This window comes from Xenopus tropicalis, chromosome 3 (genome assembly GCF_000004195.4).
Source record: "Xenopus tropicalis strain Nigerian chromosome 3, UCB_Xtro_10.0, whole genome shotgun sequence".
NCBI classification, from domain to species: domain Eukaryota; kingdom Metazoa; phylum Chordata; class Amphibia; order Anura; family Pipidae; genus Xenopus; species Xenopus tropicalis.
This window is the reverse complement of record NC_030679.2, coordinates 116,884,758-116,908,219: the sequence shown is the minus strand read 5'-3', so window position 1 is coordinate 116,908,219 and position 23,462 is coordinate 116,884,758. Positions and strand designations below refer to the sequence as shown.

Sequence of the window (23,462 nt, the reverse complement as noted above, 5' to 3'; positions counted from 1 at the left end):
AATCAGCCATTGTAATTATTACGGTGTGTTGAATAAACCATCCTTAAGATGTGTGCCAGCAAGCGTGGTGTAGTTTCCCTTCAAGTAGTTCATATTTATGTCTTTGTTTTATTTAAGGCCGTTCACATGCCATATGGTTGAAATCATCTCTCTTTTGCTCAGAACATTTAAATAATAGATTTTCTCCCTCAGGAGCCAGGGTTAGAGCAGATGAATGAATTGCAGGGATACTGCGGGCGCATGAATTGCAGGGAGTGGGGTCCCTTCGTGGCCAGCCGTTGACACAAGGATGTATTGTTTTAATTAGTTCTCCTGCACACCCCACAGCTCTGATGTGACAAGTCTCTCTCTCTCTCACTCTCAGCTGCCACCCTCTGTCTGGGGAGTGTACCTGCAGGGCAGGCTGGAGCGGACTCTACTGTGAGGAGCCCTGCCGGCCAGGCTTCTATGGAGAGGGTTGCCAGCAGCTGTGCTCTTGCCATAATGGCGCCGACTGTGACAGTATGACAGGGAGGTGTATCTGTGCTCCAGGGTACACGGTAAGAAGACTTTATTTGTATTCATCTCTGTGGCTTTTCTGTCTGGCGCATCCCCTCATATATTTGTCTACTGTTGTCGCTATGACGTGCCTAGGGAAAGTGAGGCAGCCCGTGACCAGTGTAAAATTAAGTTAATAAACATGGAATTAAATCATTTACAGTGACTAAAAGTGGTTTATTTGTGCCACTAGAATATTAATATTATCTTAGCTTGTCAGTGGGTATCTCTGTAGCTAATTTGCCCCATTGAAATAGTCCTCTGCTGCAGGATTAATAATCCCCCAAAGCCCCTGCTGCAGGACTAAAAGTGGCCATACACTTTACAATTACAATCTTTCCTGCAACCATTGTTCTCCATAGACGTAACAAATATTGTACGAAACTAAGTTTCATACGATAATATCTGTATGTATGGCCAGCTTAACACCTTCCCCAAGTGCCAAAGATGCCCCTTTTAGTCAGTACATTCATCTAAACTGCTATGTCTTTGCTAAATCCCCTTCAGTGTTATATTGGCCTTTTATATTAGGGCATGGGGTTCACCTTCTGCAATGTCTATGGAATAAATAGCTTCTCACACCTTTTTAGCACTGTGAGGTTTTTTTTGTCTGTGCCCTTTAATTAATTTTCTATATTGTTGACGACAAAGCCATGTTGGGATGTGCTTTCTGAGAAGCTTGGGTTTTACTGGAGCTGTGAAATCCAGCATTTCACTTGCACACTGTAGGCAGGAGGTAACACATTTATATAATTAACCTGCTCTGGTTTTATAACTGTACTGATCTAATGGAAAGGATGGAAATTAGATGTGTGGGATCCAGATTCTTTAATTGCATGGCCTTGAATGACATTTTATCTCAGCTGACCCTAAACAAAGTTTAAAAGTCCTTTCATGAGGTGATGCCCTCTAGCACAGTTTGCCTTCAGAAATCTGGGTTATCCCAGGTTCTTTGTTTTAAAGGAACAGTAACACCAAAAAGTGTTTTAAAGTAATTAAAATATAATTTACTGTTGCCCTGCACTGGTACAGCTGGTGTATTTGCTACAGAAACCCTACTATAGTTTATATAAATACCCCGCTGTGTAGCCCCGGGGGCAGCCATTCCTGCACTTGTACAGCTGGGGTGTTTGCTACAGAAACCCTACTATAGTTTATATAAATACCCCGCTGTGTAGCCCCGGGGGCAGCCATTCCTGCACTGGTACAGCTGGGGTGTTTGCTACAGAAACCCTACTATAGTTTATATAAATACCCGCTGTGTAGCCATGGGGGCAGCCATTCATGCTGAAAAAATGAGAAAAGGCACATACAATAAGTTCTGTAGAATACAATAGTATTATCTGTTATATGCTAAGTAACCTGCACCTTTTTTCCCTTTTTCCAGCTTGAATGGCTGCCGCAATGGTTATACAGCAGGGTATTTATATAAACTATAGTAGCCTTTCTGAAACAAACACAGAACTTTTACCAGCGCAGGGCTACAGTTCATTATATTTTAATTACTTTAAAATGGTTTTTAATTTTTTGGTGTTACTGTTCCTTTAAGGGGACTTTTTTCTGGGGCAGTCCTGTATGATGCCTCCTTTTCCTACCCTTTGCCTTAAGTTTTCCACATAGATTGTAAGCCTTTGTATTCATGCCGTGTGCATTGTGTACAGTGTCTTTTAAAAAATATTAGGCTCAGTGATTCTTCTACCATTCCTTGACTGCAGCCTCATTAGTTCTTGTAAAGCGTCTACCCCCTCCGCTTAAATCATAACAAGTCCGGAGCGCAGGACACTCATGTTTATTTGCTAAGCTCAGCTACTGGCTCAGAAAACGCTGCAGCTGCAGAAAATTCTTCAGTACAGCCCACGGAGTTCAAATGCCACCTCCGTTCTTTGGAGCTGAGATGGACTGTTCTAGCCTCTTCTCTCCAGTTCTTCATCCCATCTGCCAGGCCAACTACCCTGCTATCCTCACAAATGACAAAAATCTGCTGTTTGCTATTGAATCTTTTTCTTAGATTAGAAATAAAGAGCAAGTTCCCTCTCACAACCAAAATGACTTCCATCAGTATTGGGAGAGTTTGGAATTTACTTTGATAAAGAAGTGCATTGCTAATCCTTAATTAAAGGTCTAAGTGTCAGCATATCATGAGAGTGCAGCCCTCTTGCGAATAGGACACTATACTGGTAGGTGGGAGGCTCTTATTGGGTAGAACAGCTGTCCTTCAGGAAAGGTGTAAGATATGTACAAGGCTTTGGCCACAGTAAGTGAAAGTCCTGCGATTATGGTCTGCTTCAGGGCAGAAGTTATAAGGGTCACTATGAAATTTTGTACTGAGATGTATTAAAAAAAATGATAAGTGACAATCAGGTGCGAGTGAGAGACCCTGTTTTATTTAAAGAACAGGGATCCAGCAAAGCCTGATCACACATACAACACATTTGTGGATGTGCATCATGGCTTGAACGAAGGAGTTGTCTGAGGCCCTTTAAAAAAAGAGTTGTTGCTACCCATAAAGCTAGAAAAGGTTACAAAACTATCCATAAAGGGTTTTGACTACATCAATCAAACGTTAGACAGATTATGTACAAATGGAGGAAACTCAAGAAGCAGGCGGCCATCAAAGATAACTCCAACTGCAAGGTGTCTAATAGTCCAAGAAGCTACAAAGGAACCCAGGGTAACTTCTAAGCAACTGAAGACCTGTCTCACATTGGTGAATGCTGAAGTTCATGAGTCCCCTGTTCAGGAGAACACTGAACAGCAATGGGGTGTATGGCAGGGAAGCAAGGAGAAAGCCACTGCTCTTCCCCAAAAATATTGCTGAGCATCTACAGTTTTCCAACAATCATATGGACAGACCAGAATGATACCAGAAGAATGTTTTGTGGACTTATGAAGGCAAAATAGAACTTTTTGGCCTAAATGAGGAGAGTTACATTTGGAGAAAGAAAAACACTGCATTCCAGCATTAGAATCGTATCCCATCTGTGAAACATGGTGTTGGGAGTGTTCTGGTTTTCCTGTTTCGCTGCATCTGGGCCTGGACGGCTTGCCATCATTGATGGAACAATGAATTTTGAACTATACCAGAGAATTCTAAAGGAAAATGTCATCTGTCCGTGAACTGAATCTCAAGAGACAGTGGGTCACGCAGTCCTAAACACACACGTTGTTCTACCAAAGAATGGTTCAAGAAGAATAAAGTTAATGTTCTGGAATGGCCAAGTCAAAATCCTGATCTTAATCCAATAGAAATGTTGTGGAAAGACCTAAATCTAGCAGTTCATGCAAGGAAACCTACCAACATTCAAAAGCTGAAGCTGTTCTGTATGGAGGAAGGGGCTAAAATTCCAATTTAGATTACTGCATATACTCGAGAATAAGCCTAGTTTTTCAGCACCCAAAATGTGCTGAAAAAGTCACCCTCGGCTTATACTTGAGTCGGATGCCATGGGTCCCTCCAGACTAGCACCCTCTGTCCTTTGTGTGCAAATTAGGCCACCCGCAAGATGCTCCATTGCCCTGGCCCGCTCCCAAATTCATCTTCATCTACCATCCTCACCTGCTCCATTCTGCACTAGACATTGCACTTTATATTCTATATAAAATATACAAACTGGATTCCAAAAAAGTTGGGACACTAAACAAATTGTGAATAAAAACTGAATGCAATGATGTGGAGGTGCCAACTTCTAATATTTTATTCAGAATAGAACATAAATCACGGAACAAAAGTTTAAACTGAGAAAATGTACCATTTTAAGGGAAAAATATGTTGATTCAGAATTTCATGGTGTCAACAAATCCCAAAAAAGTTGGGACAAGGCCATTTTCACCACTGTGTGGCATCTCCCCTTCTTCTTACAACACTCAACAGACGTCTGGGGACCGAGGAGACCAGTTTCCTGGCCAAATGTTCTCTATAGGTGAAAGATCTGGACTGCAGACTGGCCATTTCAGTACCCGGATCCTTCTCCTACGCAGCCATGATGTTGTGATTGAAGCAGAATGTGGTCTGGCATTATCTTGTTGAAAAATGCAGGGTCTTCCCTGAAAGAGATGACGTCTGGATGGGAGCATATGTTGTTCTAGAACCTGAATTTATTTTTCTGCATTGATGCTGCCTTTCCAGACATGCAAGCTGCCCATGCCACACGCACTCATGCAACCCCATACCATCAGAGATGCAGGCTTCTGAACTGAGCGTTGATAACAACTTGGGTTGTCCTTGTCCTCTTTGGTCCGGATGACATGGTGTCCCAGATTTCCAAAAAGAACTTCGAATCGTGACTCGTCTGACCACAGAACAGTCTTCCATTTTGCCACACTCCATTTTAAATGATCCCTGGCCCAGTGAAAACGCCTGAGCTTGTGGATCTTGCTTAGAAATGGCTTCTTCTTTGCACTGTAGAGTTTCAGCTGGCAACGGCGGATGGCACGGTGGATTGTGTTCGCTGACAATGGTTTCTGGAAGTATTCCTGAGCCCATTCTGTGATTTCCTTTACAGTAGCATTCCTGTTTGTGGTGCAGTGTCGTTTAAGTTCCCGGAGATCACGGGCATCCAGTATGGTTTTACGGCCTTGACCCTTACGCACAGAGATTGTTCCAGATTCTCTGAATCTTCGGATGATGTTATGCACAGTTGATGATGATAGATGCAAAATCTTTGCAATTTTTCGTTGGGTAACACCTTTCTGATATTGCTCCACTATCTTTCTGCACAACATTGTGGGAATTGGTGATCCTCTACCCATCTTGGCTTCTGAGAGACACTGCCACTCTGAGAAGCTATTTTTATACTCAATCATGTTGCCAATTGACCTAATTAGTGTTATTTGGTCTTCCAGCTCTTCGTTATGATCAAATTTACTTTTTCCAGCCTCTTATTGCTACTTGTCCCAACTTTTTGGAATTTGTTGACACCATGAAATTCTGAATCAACATATTTTTCCCTTAAAATGGTACATTTTCTCAGTTTAAACTTTTGTTCCGTGATTTATGTTCTATTCTGAATAAAATATTAGAAGTTGGCACCTCCACATCATTGCATTCAGTTTTTATTCACAATTTGTTTAGTGTCCCAACTATTTTGGAATCTGGTTTGTATATATAGTTTTGAAAGACTTTAACTCTCTGTGTTTTAGCTGGGTTGCTGATTGAGCTACGGGGGTAGTACTCTTAAGATATCATTGTTGATACCATATTGTTTTTGTTGACCCTCTTCTCCACTTACAGAGCTATTTTTCTGGGTTTTTTTAAATAAATATTTAAAAACATATTACCCACTGATTTAATGTTATTTTATTGGTATTTATTTTTATTGTTGAAACTTAGCAGTAGCTGCTGCATTTCCCACCCTAGGCTTATACTTGAGTCTGGAAAAAGTTTTTCCAGTTTTCTTAGGTAAAATTAGGTACCTCGGCTTATACTCGAGTATATACGGTATATGTATTCTTCAGCTGCTTCCAAATGCCACTAATAAAGAATATACACTTTTTTTGTGTGTTTTTACAAGCAAAAAAAATGGCGGATGTCTTAGCTAAAAAGGCCATGAAAAACCAGTGTTAAGTGCCATAATTTTTACACAGCATTTTGTTCTGCTTCACACAAGAAATACCACCTTACTATGTCCTTGATGAATTTGATGGGTCAAATAAAATCCGACATGAAATAAATCACATATCCTTATAAATACGCCAATGAGATCTAGTGATTATTATACCTTAAGATTTCAACACTCAAAAATAATGGTATTAATTACTGCAATGAACTTCTATAAATATGCCAACTTAATAAATATGGCTAGCTTATAAATGCATTGAAATTATTTATTTCTGCATTACTGGTTATCTACCATTTATTAAAGGATAAGTAAACCTTTAAAATAAGTGAATCTAAAATGGGAAGGGTTGGGAAAAGAAAACTCAGCTAACTTTGCTTATGTCTTTCCTAACCAGAAGAATAAGCCCAGCCCTCTTTCTTTTTCCTGAGAAATTCCTCGACTACTTCACGGTCAGAAATTGACCAGCAAGTGGTGCCAATTAACAATACACATAAATACACATAAATGTAATTTGCAAAAGTGATTAGAATAGCACTCTCATACATTTTACATTCACTCTTAAAGGTTTACTTATCCTTTATATTATTCCCCTTACCCATGTCTTTACTGCTGTTCCCTATTTCTCCTTGCCCGTCTCTAACTGCTCCCTGAGTCTCGCTGTGGTCCCTATACCTTTTGCTCTCACCTAATCCCTTTCCAGTGTGCTTCTCCATATTTTCTTGTGCTGTTCTTTATTCTGTTTTTTTTTTTGTTACACTTTTGCTGTTCTTTGTCTCTTCTGCAGTACTTTTCTGTTTTAACAGCTTAACTTGGCATTCTGTTTTCTTCTCTATGCTGATACTGTACTCTTGCCTCCCAATAAATGAACTGCTTCATCTGATTCCCGTCAGTATGTCTGTGCCCTTTAACCGGCCTTAATCAATGTCCCTGTGCCTTGTTAATGAGGCTTTTATCTTCTTGATTTATTTCCAATAGGTCTCGTGTACAGCTGCCCACTAATCCCAGTGACCTGCCATTCATTGCCCCCCCCCCCCAACCGGTAGGGGCTTGGCAGCTTCCTCACATCCTCATTGCATTGCAACCCTTTCTAATTAGGACTGCGCCGAGGCCACTAAATGCCCGCTCTCAATCGGTCCAGCTGCTTTTAGCAAGTAGTACTTGTCTGTGTCATGTTGAAGAAATCCTCTGGTTTAAGCAGGTGTTGTTTGGCCACACAGTTTTTTCATGGCAATCAGAATAAGATTCTAAGCATATTATAGTCTAAGGATACCAAATTCCTTTAGTACAGAGAGGCTTACACAACATGCAACATTCAGGGCTGCACAGCTTTCCTTTCAGACTTGCTTTGTACATTTTAGTCAAGTATGGAGTTTTGTTTATCATAGGCAGCAAACACAGCTAAACTAAGAACTAAGGAAAGGTGAATTTTTATTTAACACCTATTTCCAGTTGTGAAACATTTCCCCCCTTTATTTATATAGGCTGATCGGAGCCGATTCACTAAAGGTCAATAAAACGAGCGCTATGTATAGCATGCCTTAAAAATGTTATCGCTTCTTATTTTTTGCGACTTAACGCTCGATTCACTAAAAGGACACTTGCGATAATTAAGAAATGATTGTCTCGCGATATTTATCTTGCAATGACCGATTTTCAAGCGATATTAGTGCTTGATATTACGCACGTAACCATTACTTTCTGAAAACTACTTTTCTGAAAATTACCATTTCCCTGAAAAGTGGAGGATGCATCCCTCTAGGAAGATCACATACTTGAAAAAATTTGACTTGTCACCTCAGACAATTACCAGCTGCAATTTTGTATAGTAACGCCTACTCCTGGGAGGCGTTAAGTTTCACAGTAATTATTGCCACATTTTATGCTTTGTATGTGTTTGTGAACCATGCGTTAGTATTATTTCTATGCGATAATTACCTCAATGCATTATTTAGCGCATGCAATATGCGCGTTAACACATGCGAAATGACTTTGATGAATCGGTACTTATCGCATGCTTTTTAACGCAAAAAAAATGCGATAAGCGTTATCAACCTTTAGTGAATCAGCCCCATCATCTTTACAATTCAAGTTTCGTAACATGAACACTCACATACACAGCAGATAATAAATCAGCCCCTACATAAAACAACACAAATCATGACAATAAAGGGATTCTGTCACAGGAAAACATGTTTTGTTTTTTACAAAATACATCCATTAATAGTGCTCCTCCTGCAGAATCCTGCACTGAAATCTGTTTCAAAAGAGAAAGCAGATTTTTTTTATATATTTAGATTTAACATTTCCCAGGAGCCCCCATCCACATGACTTTGACCATGTGCTCTGAAAACTTCAGTCACACTTTACTGCTGCATTGTTAGTTGGAGTGATATCACCCCCTCCCTTTGCCCCAGCAGCCAATCAGCAGAACAATGGGAAGGTAACAAAATAGCAGCTCCCTGACACCTGCATTGCTAAAAATGCTCTCATGACCCACCTAGTGGTAGATTTGAGAATAGAACTCAGTAGTAAAAAACCCAAGTCCAACCATGACCCCTCCAGTTACATGGAAGACAAAATAGCTTATCTGAAAGCAATTCCATTGTGAAGTGCTGGCTCCTTCTGAAAGCTCAGACTCAGGCACAATACACTGAGGTGGTGCCTACACACCAATATTACAGCTAAAAATATACACATATTGGCTCAAGAATAACATTTTAAATGGTAGAATGAATTATTTTCAGTGTACACAGTGTCATTTAGTAATACATACTACACCATAAAAATCACAACAGAATCTCTTTAATGCTGTACTAATAGAACAGTATACACCTAAAAACACAATTTCAAAATAAATAGGGTATGCTGAAAATAGAACCTGCGTGTAATTTTTTTATTTTAAAAAAAATGTATATTTTCTTTTTTTTCCATTGTAAAGAACTAATTAAAAATAGTTTTTTTTTACTGAACTTCACCTCAGATCTTCTCAGTTTATAGGTAGTTTTATCTTCTCTGCTCAGCAGAACCAGAAAGTGATAGGAAGTGCTAAAGTGAGACTGGTATTGTTTTTTTGTTCAGTGCCAGAAGTTAACAAAAAACATGCATTTCTTAATAAAAACAACAGGCAAAAAAGTATGTTTAGGGTGTTCACCTTTATCGTTGTTGTATGTTATAGAATGTCCTATTCCTAGCAACTTTGCAATTGGTCGTTATTGTATATTTTTTTTATATTTTTTAATTATTTGCCTCTTTCTAGCTTACGGATGGGAGTCACTGACCCCAGCAGACAAAAAACTATTGATCTGTGAGGCTACAGTTTTATTGTTGTTGTTACTTTTTAATACTTATCATTCTATTCACTCTTTCACCTGTTCATAATTTAAATCATTGCCTGGTTGCTACCCTAGCAACCTGATAGCTGCTGAAATACCAAATTGGAGTGCTGCTGAACAAAAAGCTAAATAACTAAAAAAGCACAAAAAAAATAAAAAAGACCAATTGCAAATTGTCTCAGAAGAGCAATATCTACTTCACATTTAAAGTTAATGTAAAGATGAACCACCCCTTTTAAATAAAATTAACCACCTATATCACATTTAACCTTTTCTATAAAATTAATAGAACAACCATTCAGTTGTGTCAGTAATTGGTTTATCTTAACTGCTATGGGATATTACTGTAAATATAGATTAAGTCATTGTTGTAAATAACAGGGTCTTAGCATTTTCATATTCCTGTGACATTCCAACCCTCTTGATCAGACCCATTTACCAGTTCCATAAGGAGCATTTGTGCGCTTTGCTACTGTGCTAGCGAGTGACACAAATCATCTTATGTAGAACGTGCAGATAAGCCCTGTGTCTGTAACCCCTAGTGTCTTGATAGATCAATAAACAATTGGAAGATGGAGTTTAAATCTCAAATTGCTGTTCTTGTTCATTACCGTACCCTGCCAGCACCGGTTATTGCAAACCTGTAATAATTTATGTATGGGAGTACAAATAGATAAATAAATGCTGTAATCCACACTATTAATAATATTATTATGTTTCCTAAGGCTTTGTTTGTGACTGAGGTACTTCCGCTGAATACATTTGTCAGGTACTGCATGCTGTACCAATGCTGATTTGGTTTATATGCGCTAAAGCATTTGGGGTGAACAACCCTGTAGCCCACAAACTATAGGGTTGGATTACATAATATTTGGCCATAAATGTGCATAAGTATCTACAGATATTCTATGTGCATGCAAGAAAGTAGTGCCAGGGGATGCAAGGTGCCCCCTAGTCCTGTACCTAGTTCCTTCCTAGGGTTTCTTTGCCTGAGCTCAAGAGGTTGTGTGTATTGAGTAAACTAATATTTGTATTCATGGGGGCTTTGGTTTAGCAGTGCAATTATAAAATGTTATATAAAATAAAGAAAGCAATACCAACACCCAGTATCATCACTTTTATATTACACATGATTCTTTTCATTTCATTACACTATTATTCCTCGTATAATCACTAATATATTTCTTCTTTTGTAACTGACAGCCTCTGTTGCTCTATTTTAATAGAAATGTTATTTCAGACCCATATTCTTTTTTTCCAGTTTTCTGTGCCTCTGTGTTGGGCCGAGGTTGCTACCTACGCTGAGCTTTGCCAGATATCTGTAGGTGCAGTAGCATGCATACACTCCATTAATGCTGTGAAAAGAAGAAATGTAAAATATGCAGTAAAAAAATACCTCACCTGGGACATCATCTCTGTATTTCAAGCAGCCAAAAAAATTTTTTTTTTCCAAAGAAAATCAATGGAGTGCACATTTTGGAGTCCATTTTGCATGAAAGAGTACATTGCTGAATTTCACTCTGATTCTTACTTAATCATTTATAATGTGAATATCTAATAAATACTCCAGAGTGCAAGGATAAAAAACAAAATAAAATGCCAAATACTGAGAAACTGACTTTAATATAATGTTCTGCATTTATGTTTGAGGCCTTGAGTCTTTTTCCAGTGTCTTGTGAGTTTGCATAAGCATAGAATAGGCAGCGGTTTGATTGAACTCTCAGTGCTGGCTTCAATAAATTGTACTTGGAGGCACTGACAGACCACAAATATTTCAGTCAAGTAACCTTACAACAGTGTTTCTCAAACTGTAGGGCTGGAAGCCCTGGGTAGGCTTGAGGCAGTGGCAGTGAGCTGAGCCTGGATGCCAGTTAGGGTGAGAAATGGTGAGAATGGGCATTTTCTCTCCTAGAGCTCAGGTTAAAGATCATTTAAGGGTGAGACTTTTAGTGACTATGTTTTTGCTGTTGTAGATACTGTATGTTTTAAACAATGGTAGTAACCATCATTTTCCTATATCTGTACCCATTTAATGAGCTAAGTGGGCCCTGCCAAAGGCAGAGCCTTCATAGGGGGCTGTGACCGAAGGGTACAAGTGGGGCTTGTATTTTTTTCCTGCTGTTCTATGACACTAATACATTCAGACGTTTTTATTTCCAGTTTATGCTATGGAAACTGAGTCTTTTGTATCTGGTAGTTTTAGTTCAGTATTATTTGCTATATCTGTAGGTGCCCGGAGAATGCCAAGCTTCCCTGTTACATGGGCAGCCAGGGTATATTAATTGTAGCTCGTAAGAAGCCTAGACCCTTTTATCAGGTAATCATCTCCGCAAGGAGTAATTAGCTGGGCTCTTGGGAGAGTGGGAGCATATAAATAGGACGTGATAAGAACAGAGTAGCTAGTGTTAAAACACACTCAGCTATTAATTATGCTCTGGGCAGGACTGTAGTTGTTGTGCTCTAGAATATGAAATATTTTTATTTTCTTTGTACCATACGCTAGTGCAGTTCATTTCAGATTGTAAGTTCTTAAATTCAGAGCCCATTGTCTTTCTGTGTTACTGTAAGATAGATTATTCACTACATCCAGTGCTGCAGAATGAATTATATTTCGTTTCCCCAAACCAGACATGTACAGGACAGAGTACACAAACTGACAGTTAAATAAGCCATAGTCAGCCCAGCGGAACTTTATGGGGCAGGTGACACTGCAGTTCAGTGAATTGATTAGTTATCCTTCATAGATCATTTAAACACCCACTGTTTATTAGGCTGTGTGAACCTTACTGAATCTGGGACTGTTCTCACCAGTTAATGACAAATAGCAGGCTCTTCAAGTGATTCCCTTGTGATAAAGCCTTTGGGAGACATAATGCGCCCTGAGAGGACTTGTAAAACCAGCTAAGGATGAGGAACATTAATGTCTTTAGCCTTTACCCTGCGTCCCCGCTCAATAAATCTAGATCAGCTGTGACAGGGAGATGATGGAAGATAATATACACCCTGCTAGGCGTACTCCAGACAGCGAGGACTTCTTAGATATCATAATAACCAAAGATTGTCTTTTCATTGGCAAGGCAGTCTGTCAGCGTTAACTCTTGTGTCACGCAGCAGGTAGTCTCCCAGTGACAGCAAAGAGCAGAGTCTGTGGTGTGGCAAGGTTGATGGGAAGCACATTTGCTGACATAGGGAGTTAATTAGTAAAACATAAAGGTAAAAATATAGGCAGAGTACACCATAGATTAGTAGGGGTGGGATTGCTGGGGAAAAGGTTCAGATACAGTGATGGTGTAGCTGTAGTATGGAGGCTGTAGAGTTGTAGAAGTATACCTACTATGATATGCTCCATATGTTGTTGAGAGGGTTTGTGTTGTGTTTGGGTACATGTAGTTCATTTGGGCTTTCATGTCATTTCTATCCTGATATTGCAGGAGGAGTCTGAATATTAGCTCTGTCTGACTTTTTAAACTATATTTGTCTACAAAATAAAGCAGCTTATTCATTAAATACAGTAAATGTGAACATTGTGTAAATGCTGAAATGGGCGGGCTGAATTTTTACTTTATTTTAAATACTTTTGATTGTTGGTGACTAGACGCTACCAACCATGTTCTTAACACTACCCCACAAATGAAGTAACATTGGGGCAAGGGGCAGTGCAGATATGCAAGGAGCAGGGGTTATGCCTTCCTTCTATGATGTGTGGATGTTGAGATCTGTGGGGGTGATATAAATAATGATTGGCATATTCTATTTAGTTTTATATTTATGGTATACCGTATATACTCGAGTATAAGCCGAGTTTTTCAACACTAAAAATGTGCCCCAAAAGTAACCCTCGACTTATACTCGAGTATATATAAGTGTGCATTTGTCCCAAGTCGCTGCTTCTTGCTCGCACCCCCCGTGGACGGACGCGTGTCCGTGTGTAACTGCGCGCGTGCATCTTTTAGGGTATATACGGTAGCTCTGTAACTCGCACCCGTCCCTTCATCGTCGTGCGAGGCGCGCCATTCGATGTGTGTGTGCGTGTTGGGCCGGCTCGGGGGGGGGGGGAAGTGTCCCAAGTCCCAAGTCCCTAAGGGATTGCCGGTAGGACAGAAATGCACCCGAAACAAGGTAAGCGCTGTACCATCTATTTAAGCTTTGCACCAGCTCTTCAGAGAGACGCCATCTCTCTATGCAGCCAGTTCCCAGGCTTCCCCCCCCCCAGCCTAAGCCTGCTGAAGGCAGGAACAAAGAAACTGATGAATGCAATTGAATTATAAGGGGGTTTATTTATTTAAGGTAGTACATTGGCAAGCAAAAATTGCAATGCAGGGACATGGGAGATAATTTTCAAAAGGGCAGTCTGGGCATAGTATAATAACTGCCCCACCTTCTATGTGTTTCTGTACCTGGGAGTGTGGCTGATATGTAAACTTCTCTAGCATTGGGAAGCAGGAGCGGCAGTGCTAGAGCGGCAATATTTCATGGTTACAAGTGATTTGAGAAAATATGGGAGTGTACTGTATGTTCCACAGGACACATTTAAAGAGCACCTGATATGTGCGATAGATTATTTTTACCCAGTTATACACTGTAGTTATACATGATCCCTCATTTACTGGGTGCTTACCAGACATACCGTATATACTCGAGTATAAGCCGATCCGAATATAAGCCGAGGTACCTAATTTTACCTAAGAAAAGTGGAAAAACCTATTGACTCGAATATAAGCCTAGGGTGTCACCAGTAGGGCTGGTGCGAGCGAGCCAGCACACAAAGTGTGCTCATACTTTGGTTTAATTGAGTATCCCAAAAATTGCCCCCTGTCTAGCTTAAGAAATATATATAGGGTATAGAGTGTTTTAGACAGTGGTGGCCTAAGAAAGGTACTAGAAAGGGACTAGACATGGTGGAGTTGGCAAAGATCAGGAGAGACTGGAAAAGGCAAAGAACAAAAGGCAGGAACAACTGGCCTGACAAGTGCGGGACAGGTAGGAGCAAGTTGGAACAGGCATAAAACAGGACAGACAAAAGCAGGATGGAACATTTAGATAATCCCCTACTCAGCATTATAGCATTTACATTGCTAATACAAGGAATATATTGAATTCTTATCCCTACTTTATTTATATAACTTTATATAAATGCCCATGCCTCAGCTTCTAACAACCATAATGACTTTCTCAACATTGTAATAACAGGTGAACAGGTGATGGAATGTTTTGTATATATGTTTCTGTTGGTTGCAGGTTGGTGCCACAGGTACCTTAGGTAAGTGGTCACAACCTCAAATGATGAGTAGAGTTATAAAAAGTTCAAAAGATATTCAGTTTACAACAAGGAAGATCTTTTTACCTTGTGAATCACAAAACTAAGGGACAGCAAGTTTGGGTAGTCAGAATCAAAGTCATAAAGATTTGTTTGTAGACACAATCCAGTAAGAGAGTAAGATGAGTTCAGCAAGCACAGCTATATCCATAAGACACAAATAAGAGTAATAAACATGTACCTATTTTATTAAACCAATGTCAGTGCTACAAAGATAAGATTTCACTATTTCAGATCAGCAGGCAGGTGCAGAAAAGGAGCAGTTGTGAGTAAAAAAGGTTGCATTGTGGGATAAAAATGGCAACTTACCAATTTTGCACATAAAGCTTTTATATCTGTTTCCCCAATTGGTTGCCCTTCAGCTACTGCCAAGCGACTTAAAGTTCCCTCAGTCCCGCGCTCTCCCTATTCCAGCTTCCCAGAACTGCCATCCTAACTGTGCGCTCTCTTCTCCTTTGCGCTCTTCTCCTGTGCGCGTTTCTGATTTGCTTGGCGCCGCAGTCGCGCCAGTGACGTCACACGCCCCCTTCGGTTACTCGTGGCCTCATCTTAGAACTTGTAAGATGAGGCCACGAGTAACCGAAGGGGGCGTGTGACGTCACTGGCGCGACTGCGGTGCCAAGCAGATCAGAAACGCGCACAGGAGAAGAGCGCAAAGGAGAAGAGAGCGCACAGTTAGGATGGCAGTTCTGGGAAGCTGGAATAGGGAGAGCGCAGGCACAGGTACGCAAGTCCGTCTGGGGGGCACATCGGCACATGGGCACTTCGGGCACATCCATACCATATGCTCGAGTATAAGCCGAGGGGTTAGTTTTTGAGCACATTTTTAGTGCTCAAAAACTCGGCTTATATTCGAGTATATATGGTAAATGCCTTCTGCTCTTAAAACTTGGTTGCCGCCACTAAGCCGTACGTGTTGTGATTCCCACTCATGATAAAGGAAAGATATAACTTGTGATTCTACATCACTCACCCCAAAAAGTATACAGAACTATGGTATAATATGTATGTAAAATTAAATGAGATATTAACCTGTACAACCTTGCATATGGTTATCTTATGTTGGATGTGCCTCATTTTCCAGCCCATACCTTGTGTTTATTAATATGGTAGTCATGTAAGCACTTGTGACTGTCCTTTTATTCAGTAATTTGATTATTGAAACTTAGCAGTAGCGGCTGCATTTCCCACCCTAGGCTTATACTCGAGTCAATACGTTTTTCCAGTTTTCTTAGGTAAAATTAGGTACCTCGGCTTATACTCAGATCGGCTTATACTCGAGTATATACGGTAATTAAATATTTTTTAAAGAGATAAATTAAAATTCTCTACAAACTCACTTTAAAACATATACCAGCCCTAGGAAATATTGGTGGAATGCTTTACCTATGATAAATATACAACTGTGAATTTAATTTATTAAAGTGTTCATAAAGTGAGATATATACGGTCAATCTGCTTTTGTCATTTAGAACCATGGTTCCATATTTGGGCCCCAGAAAGCATTTTTAACAGGCTAAAATCAGTTTGTCCAGAGAGAAAATCTGTTCTTCTGTTCTTCTGTTATCAGGCATGGTGGGCACATAAGCGTGCCACAAAGGCTTGATGATCCGCCACTCCATATTCTTCTGAAAGAATCCAGTTAGGCCATTCATTTATGTGACCAGCAAATACAATTTAAAAATCACCTCATGTGTTGCCATCTTAAGTCTTCCTCATTAAATGGAAACATTGGAAAGAATACTCTTTTGTAACATTCTTAGGTGCATTTTACCAGGGTGCAAGCACATATTTATAAGCTGGCAGATCTCTGCCCAATTTGCCCACTCATACTCTGTGCCAAATTAAGCCCTGGGGCCAAACATCAACTCTTACTGCCTGCCCACAGAGCTGTAGTACATCAACAATGTGCTCCTTGCCTAATGAAATTTTCGGACCTTCCAAATAGAAATCTGGCATTTTTTGCCCAGATAGTGATCGTCAGTTTCCCCTGAGGCTCCCATATACTGTATGTAGCAGTAGGCTGCTGACTAAGCCTGGAGATGCTGAGTGAGCATCTTCTATAGCAGCTTCTCAGCCCATAGAGATGCACAAAACCCACTATTTTTACATTCCTCCTAAAAACATTTAGCTGAATATTTATATATTAAAGTCAGAGTACAGTCCAGAAGGCTGCGGCATCTCCAAGCAAACATTTATAATCTTAAATTGGTCTATGCTTTAAAGTCTTATGACAGCAAGGGGTCATACATTTGTTTAATCTAAATTTTGCAGATGGTATTCGGCTTAATCCCAGACTAAATTCTGATTTCACTGCCAATATATGTAGCTGTTTTTTGCCCTTAGTCCATGTATAACCAGCTTTGAATTAAATAGGGCTAGGTCTAAATATTATCACAAATAACTCCCTAAATTTGCTTCTGTACAGAGATCTTCTATAAACTATGCCAGCATAGGTATTCTCATGCACTATTTAGCAGAACAACTTCATGTATATTTTATGCCAGTCAATTCAAAGGAACAGTAACACAGAAGAAATAAAAGGGCTGTATGTACATTTACATATATTAAGTTGTATCTGACACTTGTGAGAATTTTTTAGTTCTAATATGATTTTAATAAGCTCCTTTGTAGCAGTGGAGGATGTCATGCCAGCTCTTGTATGGTCCCAGTGCTTAACTAATAAGCTGTTATGGGTACAATAGTTGTAGTACTTGTGATAAACATGGCTCATATCTGCACTCTTACAGATACAATTTTATCATTTATAACGTACATGATTTAATGTATAGATTTACATTCTTTCAGAATTCTATAAAAATGTATCTTCTAAAATATATTTTCCATTTCTAAGGTAGGCATTTCCAGCATAAAGGCCTGCAGTGTTTGAAATGTTACAATCCATTCTTCTCCTCAGAGATTCCTTGCATCTCATTCCTTCCCTTGCACTAATGGGAATGGTTCTTTCTCTGCAGCAACATTCTGTCTTCCAGGTCACCCTTCTTAATCGGGTTCAAAATGTTAATTAGTGTGCCTGCATGAATAATTGGGGAAAGGTCTGAGCTAATGCCCCCGCTGCTTGTGTCTAATCGAGGAACCCAAAATATCTTGGGCCATTCACACCTGGACAAATTCCACCTTCTTACTCTGCTGCCAATTAATGCTTAACCATCTCTTTGCCAGCGGACCCAATGCAAAGAAAAGCAGGGCAGAACAAGAATAAATAACAAATTGCGCTGTATTTTCAAAAAACTGATTCTAGAAAAATCGCTGCAACTCACTTTTTAAAAATCGCAGCGACTAATCTTTCCGTGGAATTAATGAAATGAATGGTATAGTCAGAAAGGTGAGAGCAATCCATCCCGTTGCATATTCTTCATGTACCTCTGTGCTTTCCCAGCATCTATTGCTGAGCTACATTTTTAAGGATGCTGAGATGGCCAACGCTGCAGTCAGCCAGAAAGCCACAGGCTCACAATCTCATTCTCCAATCTACATCATCAAAAAGGGTCTAGATGAACTAATTCTCCAACCTTATGATTAGCACTCCAACCTCTAAACCCTTAGAGAACACATCCAAGGTCTCCGTGTGTACTTCTCAGCGTCCCCTTAGATGTATGTCTGTGGCCTTTAATGAGAGAGCTGGGTGCCAGTGCAGACAGCGAGCAATTTATCCTCTTCTAATGTAAAAATTACATTTAATTATGGGACTAATGTAGCCAGCTGTATAATGTTGTGTGTCCTGTTACGCTAGAAATTACGGCATGATATTGAACTGGCTTGGAATGTTTGTGTTCATTCGTGTGTATCTTCAATAAGATGAAGTTTTATTTCTAATATATAGAATTAAATGTGGTAAGCAGTAGATTGCATTCTATATACATCCTATCCTATAAACGGTGATGAACCTTAACAATAGTAGGGACATATTTAAATGTGCTAAGGGATTCAGATTGCATTGGGATGCATCAGTGAGTTCTTCTTTATTCTTTATATTCTTAATATTGATTCCATTCCTGTTTTTTATATTAAAATAAAGTGAATGTGGCATAAAATGTCTTTAGGATATTGATATTTCAACTTCTGTGAACTTTACTCAGCAATACGATATGTGTGCGGTGCAGTTTAACCACAGGAAAATGATGCTCTGGATTCTGCTAAGTAAAAATCTTCCTAAATATATTCTTTGATATCAGTCAACATAATACTGGAATACTGCACCTTAATTTTCCAAAAATAAGTGAACATGTAGTTATGACATTTGTAAAGAAATTAAGACATTGCGGGCACATTGAATAGCCTTTTAGTAGAGTTGGCAGATGCAAATACAGGTATGGGAATCATTATTTGGAATCCCATTATCTAGAATTATGGAAAACCCGTCTCCCATAGACTCCATTATAAGCAAATAATTCTAATTTTTAAAAATTATTTCCTTTTTCTCTGTAATAATAAAACAGAACCTTGTACTTGATCCCAACTAAGATACAATTAATCCTTATTGGAAGCAAAACAAGCCTATTGGGTTTATTTAATGTTTAAAAATTCTTTTAGTAGACTACCTGTATAGTAACTGTTAAGAGGAATGATAGTAGCAGACATTAGGCAATACAAACATTAGGCTGTGGAGGTATGTGATCTCTTATCCATAAACCCATTATCCAGAAAACAGTACCTTGTACTTCATGGCAGGCCTGGACTGGCAATCTGTAGATTCTGGCAAATGCCAGAGGGGCTGCTGTAAGATGCCATAGACAGTCACTATTTGTTGGGCTGATGGGGGCTGTTCTTGAAATGCCAGGACCTATTTTCAGTCCTAGTCCGGACCTGCTTGATGCTAACTAAACTACATATACTGCTGTTAATAGCAAATAATTCTATTGGCTTTCTCCAGAGCTGTCAACCCCCAGGTTTTCCAGGTCACGGCTTGCACCATGAACAATGATGGTGTCTCTGTTTCTTACATTATTTTATGTTTTTTTAGTAGGTTTAAGGTATTATGATTCTAATTACAGAAGGATTGCTTATTCAGAAAACTCCAAGTCCCAAGGATTCCTGATAATAGATCGTACGTGTGAACTAATGAAAGAGTATCAACCAATGGTCCCTCTAACCTGTGTTTATATGAATGCAAATTTTGAGTCCATTGAACACAGCAAATTGCAGATCACACAGCATTTCTTGTAAAAACATGTAAACTCAAATAAAACACATAGCATATTACTGCTGCTACCTGCCAGCAGAACAGAGCAATCAGAGGCACAAAAGTGCACCCCTTAGTGTTCATTCACTTTGGGCTTCTGGCAGGGGCATGGGCATTAGTGTTTCTGCGCCTAGAGTAGGATTAAATAGTGCACACAAAATGTCATTTTTCTGTGCACAAAACATTAGAGGAAACATTGGTCAACAATAAATACAGTTGTGGAACCAAACAATGGAACACCTTACTACAAGCCTATGGTTTAGTCTCCCACTTTCAGTAAAAAAACACAAAACCTGCCACTTCGTAGGCACAGCGGGCGCCTTCCTGATGCCTAGTGCCACTGATCTGTGTCCTTGAATCAAAATACATCAGAGCTACAATAAGTAGGTGACTGAATAGGCAGCTGCACAAGGTCCTGTGGTTTAATTGATACGATTATTCTATGCATTCGGCATATGGGATCTGCCCCATAGAACAGTTCTGTGAGAATTCTTGCTACTTTTAGTAATCAGGTGTCAAATGAAACATTACTGTGCTTTCTTCTCAGGGCCAGGACTGTTCTGCACCGTGTGCTACGGGAACATTTGGGGCCGACTGTTTGTCAGTGTGCAACTGCCAGAACGATGCTGCCTGCTCCCCAGTTGATGGACTGTGTGTCTGCCGAGAGGGTAAAGCCGATATTAAAATTCTCTAATGTCACCGGACTTAAAAATTTCATTTAGGCCACATCCCAGTCACAAAAAGAGAAATTTTAGTGCCCCAACATTAGTATGTATGTATGTATATCTTTATTTATAAAGCGCTACTTATGTACGCAGCGCTGTACAGTAGAATACATTAATACAAACGGGATTAAAGATAATGGATAAATAATACAACAATAAATACAAATAAATACAAGGTACAGTTGCAATAAGAGTCAGAAACACAAGATGAAGGAGGTCCCTGCCCCGTAGAGCTTACAATCTATATGGGAGGGGTAACTAACAGACACAAATGGGCAAATGTAAGTGCTGTAGGTCACAGTGGGTGACATTACAGTATAAGTGCCAGTTTCCAGATCAGGTGCTGGGTGAGTGCTCCAAAAGGTAGTCTTTAAGTTTAGTTTTAAAAAGACTGAGGGAGGATTCTCTCCGGAGGAAATCAGGGAGGGAATTCCAAATGTAAGGGGCAGCCAGGCAGAAAGGTTTAAGGCGGGAAACAGCAGTAGTAGTGGTGGGCGCAACCAAACGGTTGCTCTGCAAAGAACGAAAGAGTCGGCCAGGAACGTACGGAGACACAAGGGAAGAGATGTAGTGAGGAGCAGAGGAATGGAGGGCTTTGAAGGTTAAGAGAAGGAGTTTGTAAACTATTCTTTGTTTAATAGGAAGCCACGATAAGGTCTTTAGCAGGGGAAGGGCCTGAACTCTCCTGGATGAGAGGAGGAGAATTCTGGCAGCAGTATTTAATATAGACTGTAGGGGGGAAAGATGGGAGTTAGGGAGGCCGGTTAGTAGCAGGTTACAGTAGTCAAGTCGGGATAGGATGAGAGCATGCATGAGCAGCCTAGCTGTTACAGTAGAAAGAAAGGGACGGATTTTGGCAATATTGCGTAAGAAAAAGTGACAGGTTTTGACAGTTGTGTTAGTATGGTCAGAGAAGGAGAGACTGGAGTCAAAGATCACCCCCAAACAACACATGGAATTGACAGGGTTGATGAGGGTGCCTTCAATAGAGATAGAATAGGGGGGAGTAGGACTAGGCTTAGGCGGAAAGATCATTAGTTCAGTTTTTGTTAGGTTCAGTTTGAGGTGGCGTTGGTTCATCCAATTGGAGATAGCCAGGAGGCAGTTAGAGATTTGAGTCTCAGTTTCAACTGTTAATGAAGGGGTCGAAAAGTAAATTTGGGTATCATCAGAATACAGATGGTATTTAAAACCAAATGAACGGATACTTGAATTTCTAAATACAGTGCTTCCATTACAATCCAAAGCAGCATATGGGTGTCTGGAATATTGTCTATGTCATTTCTTCTAGCTACAGAATGCAATCTATTATAATCTAAGCAAGTGACATAAATCTCTTTTTAATTAACCTGTCATTCTCTCCTTTGAGCTTTGGGTATGTTTGTAGATTTAATTTGGATTCTAATAATTTTTGGAGTTAAAAATGCTAATAGCATATACATTGTTTTACCATGAAATAAAAGCCAGTCTATATGGGCAGCAATCATAACAGTTATCCAGACTAACTATAAATAAAGTCAATAAGTGAAAAAGTGATGTACATAACATCTATTTTGTGGTAGTGTCAAGGGCCATGAGTACCTGTCAGACAAGTGCTATGTACAAAAAGCAGCTGATAAGATGGATAAGCTAGAACTGCAAATACAAGGTGATTTTATCATGTTTTACACACTAATAGCAAACCATCAGCCTGTAAGATTAAAGGGGCAATATATATGTATGCTGACTATAAGCCCTCTCACTAAATATGTACATTTCTGATGTTCCAGTGCATTAAGATAGCCTTTTTGGCATAGTATAGCAACTGTAAGTAGTATATTCTAGAGTAGGACCAGAGCTGTAGAGCTCTTGTTATTCCTAATAAGCATAGTCCAGAGGAGCGTAAATAATTGGGAGGGCATGTTTCTCGATAAATTGAAGAACCTCACTCAAAAATTTTGAATCAGAAAACCTGAAACAAGGTCCCTATATCTTTCAGACACTGGTCTGAAACCCCATCATATATGTTTGCTAGGCGATAAGGAGTTAGATATGCCCTATTTAAAAATGTTATTTGTACATATCTCTCCCTCATAGATATGGACAGTTCTGGAACTAATTCTGGAACGTCTCTTCATCTAGCTCTGGGATATCTGCCATTTATTTCTGTTCTTCTCTAGGGGTGATGGGCCTGATGTAGATAGTATAGTATATAACCAGGATAATGGCTTAGTCAGGTCTTGTCTTTGTAAGTACTCCTCTAGGGTTGTTTCAGTTAAGGTGATTGGCCTGGTGGGAAATTGCACATAAAGGCATGTTGCAGTTGCAGATACCTAAATATCATAACTGATGAGGGGTGCACCACTTGTTATAATCATGTTATAACTTTTACATTCCCCGCCACAGACTGTATCACCTAATGTTTTAACTCCCAGATAGGTCCAATTGGATATATCCGGTACAGAGTGAAAAGTCTGAGGGTCCAGGTGTCTGAGGACCCCTGGGTCAGCTTCTGCGCCTTTTTGTGTTTCTGTGAGAGATTGCATACATTTAGCTTACCAAAAAAAATAATAAAAAAAGCCTTATTTGGTAAATAATTTCAATACTGGAATAAAATTGTTTTTATAAATACAGGGTGGGTGAGAAAATATAAATGAGTAAAACAAAGATAGGTTGTAAACTTAGTAATATAAAGCAGGTGCCTTGAAATCTAGTAATGACAACTGAACAATTTTACAGCAATATTTGTCATTTTGTGCAACTCGCTAGACATTGAATTTCCTTGTAGAGTAATTTGGCAATCAGACCAAT

At 39.6% G+C, this 23,462-nt stretch overlaps 1 protein-coding gene across 3 annotated transcripts in view; it reads left to right on the top strand.

Annotated features, from left to right (window-relative positions):
- megf11 (multiple EGF-like-domains 11) overlaps positions 1–23,462 on the top strand; it is a 207,592-nt gene that overhangs the window by 138,982 nt on the left and 45,148 nt on the right. For all 3 annotated transcript variants that reach the window (XR_004222063.1, XM_018092496.2, XM_002938361.5), the window contains exons 10-11: positions 365–539; positions 20,495–20,615. Coding sequence is in view for 2 of the 3 variants with exons in the window: in XM_018092496.2 (XP_017947985.2) it covers positions 365–539; positions 20,495–20,615 (296 nt within the window). In the remaining variant the exon portion in view is untranslated. The remainder of the gene's footprint in view (positions 1–364; positions 540–20,494; positions 20,616–23,462) is intronic.